Source organism: Harmonia axyridis, chromosome 7, assembly GCF_914767665.1.
Source record: "Harmonia axyridis chromosome 7, icHarAxyr1.1, whole genome shotgun sequence".
NCBI classification, from domain to species: domain Eukaryota; kingdom Metazoa; phylum Arthropoda; class Insecta; order Coleoptera; family Coccinellidae; genus Harmonia; species Harmonia axyridis.
Window position 1 is genome coordinate 8,072,350 of NC_059507.1, and position 7,309 is coordinate 8,079,658.

Genomic DNA, 7,309 nt, shown 5'->3' on the forward strand with positions numbered 1-7,309 from the left:
AAAATTCAGTTTTCGATGTCCAATACTTTGAAATACACATTCATCGGAGATATAATATGTCGACGTGATTCGTGCAAGTAGACCACTTTCCGCCAAATCGGTTAAGAATTTTTTTAGGGAATATGATATGGGATGTCCTCTGATGAAGTTGAAGGCAGCTAAAGTCCTTCGTGCTCGTTCATCCAGCCTTACTATGAGTTTCTTTCCATCTTTATCCAGATACGCTGGTGTCATATATTTGGCTGGTAGATCCGATTTTAGAGCTATGGTATCCCTCTTGTACGCCACTTCATGCGTCCAGTTGAATTCGTTGGACGGTATATAATTGGTCGAAAAATAACTCTTCAACTCGGGATACAAATCCTCCAAGTCCACTTTCAGATGCGACGTGAAAGTCACCTTGTAATTTGCTTCAGCTGCATCGTAGATCGTCCTGATGGGCTGAGGGTAGAAGTTAGGACCCAGAAGGAGAAAAGTGAATCTCGATTTATAAATTAGATTAAGGAGAAACACTGACACGATTATAACACCCAGAAATATGGCATCGGAGATTGTATCTGCCTGAAATCTGATCTGTTGGTCCACGAAAGTTTTGTAAACGAATGTTACCGATTTGATAGGCTTTGTTGTAAGCGCGCAGTTGAAATTTGGGATTAATTTACCCATAGTCCAAACGAGCAGAGGTATGAAGAGGCAGGTACATAACCAGCTTTGCCAAACTTGAGTGGGTAATGCGAATATCATATAATACCAAGAAGGGACATTTTGGGACCTTGGTACGTACCAGTAATCGTAGTCTTCGTAAAAGTGATAAACGAAATCGACCATATTGTTTGCTTTTGGTATGGGAACTACGCATATGTCGTAATTGCCATCGAATAGATCATCGATGCACTCCTTTTTGTACGTTACAATGTCAAAATTATGGACAACAAGAGAAATATTGTTGCGTCCGGCATATATTTCTAAGATATCGATAAAAAGACCTCTATATCTGAAATTATTTAGCATTAAGTACGGTGGCCAGAATTCGGTAACACCAAGATTAAGAATATTCACAGTCGAATACTTTGATTTAGTTGTAACTTTTGGTGTATTTTGCTCCATTTTTCTTCCATGACACATCGAGCATAATTTTTTCGAGAACTTGCCATCAGCTGAAGAACCAAGAACCACATCGATGTCCCCGTTGAGTAAAAACAACACTTCTGAAAAATGTCGACTAGTAATTTCCGATGACAACTGAGTACAATTATTCGCTACATTTATAAAAACAGATTTGTTGTTGAAGCTGTAACTGGTTGCTAGTTTATCCAATAACAACTCCATGTCTTTGAAATCCAAATCAGAAACATAAATATCGGGTTTTCTATCTGACAAAAATGGAGATATGTCTGAATTAATATTGTATCTAGTCATCGGGAGATCAACGTTGAAGTTCAAATTGATGGAAATGATGTTTGTAACATTCTTGTCAACAGATATCGATTGTATCAGATATTTCAGACATTCGGATAGTATTTGGAATTGTTGAAATACTATGATACTTGGTGTCATACTTTTGTCTTCAGTTTCTATACACTGCATTTGAAGGTGAGATATGTTATATCTTCAATTGGAATCATCTAACAATCGATAATTCTTCAATTCATTTAATGGACGAGAGAAATTATATTGAACGTCAACGTAACTATCTGACAGTTAGAATGATAAATTATAATACCCTAATGGGTATTTTATAATAGTATATATATTAAAAGGATATACGCCTCTAAAGTCCATAAATTTTATTAAGTATACCATATGGTGAAATGTGTAATATTTGATCATAGTTAAATTCCAAAAACACACACCATAACTTTATAACATCAAATATTCAAGGTGACTAATGATATCTGCTAAATATCTGAACAGATATATGACAAAATATATTTAGTACAGTGCTCAAGTGATAAGGCGATTCTATAAAAAGATATATTTCTTTCTCTTCCTCAACTAGAGATTTTTATCACCTCTTCACTGTTGCAGGACCCTGTATTACTAACCAGACAAGATGATTTTGCAATTTATATAGAATCTTAACTCCCTCATTCTTTCATTTTGAACATTGAATCCTGTCCTAACCAAAAGATGTTCGATATTTATGTATACTTTTATTTTCAGAAAACTTAGCGCCTTCCGAATTGAAAAAATTGAGGAGCAAGCAGAGGAAAGCTAAAAAGAAGGCAGAACAGGAGAGTGCTCAAGCCAAGGAGGCCCAGATAAAAAGGGACCAACATCACAAGTCCAGACAACAAGGGGATGTTGAACCAGACGCACCTCAGTTGGACGAATTAATACCAGAAAAATTGGAAAGGGTAAGTGTTGAGGACATCAAACTGATCAGACTGATGTGAGTCCAGGAGATCTTGATCTCTTGTTCATTCATCAGAATATTGTACACTTGAAAGATCACATAGCTGTAGATAGGTATACATGTGGTCTTCAAGGATGCAATTGGCGAATGTATGAATGACGAGCGCTCAAAAGCTCCCGTCCTGCTTCAATTTTCCTTGCTTATAACAAGCGCGTAAAAGATTGACTAAAGAAATTTTCAAAAATGGTGATCACTTTTAATGTTTTACTTCCAAGTCTAACGAAGGAAGTGAAAGCATTGTGATCACTTTCGAGAGAAAAATATATTTGATCACATACTGCTCAAGATATCGTATTTTTCTGGAATATAAATACATATAAAATCTCTTTGTTGTGCTTATATTGTGTGTATCTCCACTACTACTCAATATTTTCAATAATGAATTGTAATCAGTAATAATAATTGAAATTTTATTTACAGGCGGATAATCCATTAGACCAAGCCATAAAATTCTTGCAACCATTGCAGACTTTAGCAAATAATAGAATAGAAACACATTTAATGGCTTTTGAAGTATACTATAGGAAAAGTAAGTCCACTTTTTCAATTTTTATTACATTACTCAATATCCACAATAATTTGACTTTCAATATTGACCTATCCAAAAATAACAATGTATTGTGAAACACACAAATTTTGTTTACGTTGTTTTGTCTTTATACTATTTGTTACAATTTTATCTATACATTTTGTAGTTTCATCTATATTCTTCAAATTTTATCTTTGTATTTATATTTTTGCTATATTTCTCTACATTCTCTATATGTATTAATCGTAAAAGACTTATTATCTCAGCAGTCGATGCAGAAATTCTTTGAAGAAAAGTTCATTTTCAAATGCAATATTTCAGACAAAGTGCTTCTTATGCTGCAATCCCTGAAACGGTGCTTCAGACTGGACTCTGAAAACCCAAGACTCCACAGTTGCCTGATTCGCTTCCACAAGGTGTGTTCCAAGAACAAGAGTAGTTGGGACCCAGCCGTAATCGAAGTCGTAGAGAGAGAAACCAAAGAATTCTTCGGTGATAAGAACGCCAAAGTTCTGAACGCCGATTTCCTGAAGCGTCATTCCAAGAGTTTGGAGGCCGCACTGGAGGGCGCTTCTATGATGTATTTCTTAGATGAGAAGACGCAGAACGCTGCAATCAATTTGGTTACAAGCATGGACAATAAAAAATATACTGATATCAATTTAAAGGTAAATATCTCCTTTTCCACCAATGACACTTATGGGTCAGATTGCCAAATGCATTTTGTTTTTTGATTAGGATATCAATTTAAAGATTATTTTCTCTTTTTCCCACCAATGACACTTATGGTTCAGATTGCCAAATGCATTTTGTTTTTTGATTAGGATATCAATTTAAAGATTATTTCCTCCTTTTCCCACCAATGACACTTATGGTTCAGATTGCCAAATACATTTTGTTTTTTGAATAGAAAAAATCAGTGTTAGTATCCAATTTTTAGTAATAAAAACAAAGAAAGTATAATTCTTGTTTTGATTATGATCCAAATGGTTCAATATTTCAATTTTGAATTCTTCATGGAATTCATTGGCCTATTTATTATTATTTTTTCCTTGTTCCAGAATTGTACTAACGTTTTACAATCATTGAGAAAAGGAGCTTTTGGTAGCTGTGAATCCCAGGTAGAGGACTACGTAAATAAGTGTAACAAACGTTTTCCTTATGCTGCCGCTTTCAAACCACCTGTTCAAGAGACGAAAGAAGCAACCCCAGATAGCAATCATGTATCGCAAGATGAAAACTGCCACAGTAACTGATGTTTGTTCAAGGAGGTTTTTAATCACCAGGGAGCGGTTCAAAGATATACCAATGACAGAATAGTTGCATCTTGCTATTTATTGCGGGTCTAAAGATGAAATGGATCTGCTTTCATTCTGTAAAATGAGATTTGAAATATGGCAGTTCTGAGAATGTAGATCATATAAAAATCCATCTTGTAGCTTTATTTAATCTTCCAACATTTCCTTCTATACCTTTTCTATTGTCGCTGCTATTGATAAACCATTTAATCTCATTTTACCCAATTGAAACCAGGTCTACGGGATCGCTTTCTGGTATTGTGTAGATATGACATTATTTTTTTTCTTATTTAGTGTCGAAGGACTGATAATAAATTTATTCTCCAAGGGTTTTTACTCATGAAAATTAACCTTTAATTAAGGTTTAATGAATAGAAAGACAAAGTGAGTTCTGAAGTTTTTGTAGAAAATTAAATAGTTGAAATTTTGATCTTCGGCGATACTAATTATGGTTTTGTATCTCGAAAATGACTTACTTCATGTTGAAGTAACCGATGAAATTTTTGCTCTTGGACAAAGTTTTTAATTAATTTATTCTATAATACTATTAAGCGATTTGAAAATTTTCTATGAAATATTTCACTTTGTAATTTAATTATTCCATGATCCTTATTTTTTTAAATTGATTGCAGAAAGATATATTACAAGAAAATTGTACAGTATTGTTTGAAATAATTAGATTTATATTTTATTCTTTTCATTTCAGGTTTGTAAGATGTTGTTGGATATTTCTTCCACCTGCCTATTTGTAAAATAATTTTTGTTTTATTTTAATCTTTTTGTTTTCATGAAATAAAAAATTACAATTGAACTACTCAATATGAGATTTTTTCATTTCCTTCATCGCATCAATAGTTAAAAATCTACACCAATATTCGCCTGGTTTCATTTGGAAAAAATATTAAAAAGTCATGAAAAATGTATATTAATTACTTAGAATGACACAGAGAATGGTCTTGTGTTTGAGCCTGAATCTCCGAGATTGTTTCATTAAAATATTCTGAAATATTAGAAAAAAAATTATTGAATAATATCAATTTGTTCTTTATGCCAACTCTTCAAAGCATTAGGTAATTTTTCAAAAGCTTAGAATTTCTTAAATTTCTTCAGCTCTCAGTTCAAAAATAAGTAAGCTATGTTTTATGCTCGATTTATTTGGAGAGGAGAGTAGTAGATAAACTCAGAGAGATTACAAGAAATGTCATGTGGTATAAACATGAGCGAATAAATCCAAAAATTCATAACTTTGAATTAATCTGTCATCAGAAGCGTCATATGTTCAGTTGAAGGATAGCTTCTAACTATGGGTCGTTTATCTACTGATGAACGTGTGTAAATTGTGAAAACTTACTACAAAATAACGATTCTGTAGTTGTACGTTTCATACAAGATCATTAGGGCTAGATTATGATTGACAAAATCGTCCATGTAAGCATACAATTGGTAAGACAGTGAAAAACTTGGAAAGACTGGATCTGTTACTGATTTTTCAAAGTCCTTTCATCATCAAAATGCACGCTCAACCAATATTGCTGCTGTCCGTGAAAGTGTTTAAAAAGTTCCAAATTTCTAGATTCTTCGGCGCGCACACCGTTTGGGCCTCTCTCACGGCACGTTATGGCGCATTTTGTATCTGGATTTCGATCTCCATCCTTATAAGGTTCAGTTGACACATGACTCAAGCAAACTGACATGAGTGAGAATATATTTCTATTGGGTGACGATTTTTCGCATCGAATTTACTGACAAAGCTCATTTGAGTATGAAAATAAGCAAAACTGTCGCATATGGCACAGTGAAAATCCTCATGTAAATGCGGAGAATCACTGTTTGGTGTGTAATCTGTTCTGGTGTAGTGATTGACACGTACTTCTTTGAAAATGAAGAATATGTCACTCAAACCGTCAATTTTCATCGCTATACCCAAATGGTTACGGTTTTTTTTTGGCCTGAAATTGATGATATAGAATTGGAAGAGATGTGGTTCCAGCAAGATGGTGCAACAAGCCATACAACACGATCTGTTTTGGGTTTATTGCAAGAAAAATTCCCGGGACACGTAATTTCTCGTTTTGGTGATGTGAGTTGGCCACCAAGATCTTGTGATTTATAGCCTATGGATTTTTTGAAGGGTTATGTTTATGGCGATAATCCTCAGACTATTGACAATCTGAAAACCAACATCAGTCAAGTTATTGGTGAGATATTGCTCGGCCATCGAAAATTACCTTACAAGGATCGAGTCTTGTAAGAGATCAAGCGGAGGACATATAAATGATGTTGTATTCCACACATATACTAGCAAGGTCCAATGAAAATTAGACGTGTTTATTTACATTTACTTTCGAAGCTACAAAATGGATAACCCTTTATAATGAATACCACAATTGTTTCGCCACTCCATGGCTTCATCAGGTATTTACATTTGAACTGATAACAAGATAGGAAAATACAACTATGTTGTAGAAGGCATATACACACTTCTTTGAAAATTGAGGTCTTTGGGAATACTAGCAGCCAAATTAACACATCTAATACAAAATTCCAATTACCGAACTAGTATACCATCGAGTGCCGAAGTTTTTAACTGAAAGAAAAAGATGAGAATATATATGTATTGTCATAAAAAAAGAAGAATAATAAACTGAGGTGTGAAATTTTCAGTACTTCCAATCGGTTTTGGCTATAAAATTTTTTACCAAGATGTAGATAGGCTTTTTGCTTGATTACATTAAATCCTTTAAATTCAATTTTATTGAAAATATTTTTTTATTTACTTAAATGTTTTTATTTGAAATTTTGATTTGAGGAACCAGAGAATTTATTATAACTAAAAGTAATTTGTATTCTTATTACGGGAACCATTCAACCGTTTCTCATAAAAAATGTACTATTAATCATAACTCTATCAAATATAATCAGACTACCAAATCTCGATGACGTCAAAAAGCTCATCAGACGTCTAAAATATAATCATTGAGTTTTAACCAGAGCAGTTAATTATTTCTGGGAATCCTGCCACTTCATTTTCTCGTGTGATTGCAGAATGGGTATACCTACTCTACT

General features: G+C 33.6%; 1 protein-coding gene across 1 annotated transcript; it reads left to right on the plus strand.

The window, feature by feature from the left end:
• Positions 1–1,727: 1,727 nt before the first annotated feature.
• On the plus strand, positions 1,728–5,062 carry LOC123684518 (N-alpha-acetyltransferase 16, NatA auxiliary subunit-like). Its single transcript, XM_045623811.1, has 5 exons — positions 1,728–1,731; positions 2,131–2,357; positions 2,837–2,945; positions 3,267–3,613; positions 4,007–5,062. The coding sequence occupies exons 1-5, from the start codon at positions 1,728–1,730 to the stop codon at positions 4,199–4,201; spliced, it is 882 nt and encodes a 293-aa protein (XP_045479767.1). The 3' UTR covers positions 4,202–5,062.
• Positions 5,063–7,309: the final 2,247 nt, after the last annotated feature.

Excerpts from the sequence above, each read along its gene's own strand:
- LOC123684518 (XM_045623811.1), top strand. Across the intron at positions 2,358-2,836 it reads TACCAGAAAAATTGGAAAGG|GCGGATAATCCATTAGACCA; the intron begins GTAAGTGTTGAG and ends TTTTATTTACAG. Across the intron at positions 2,946-3,266 it reads TGAAGTATACTATAGGAAAA|ACAAAGTGCTTCTTATGCTG; the intron begins GTAAGTCCACTT and ends GCAATATTTCAG.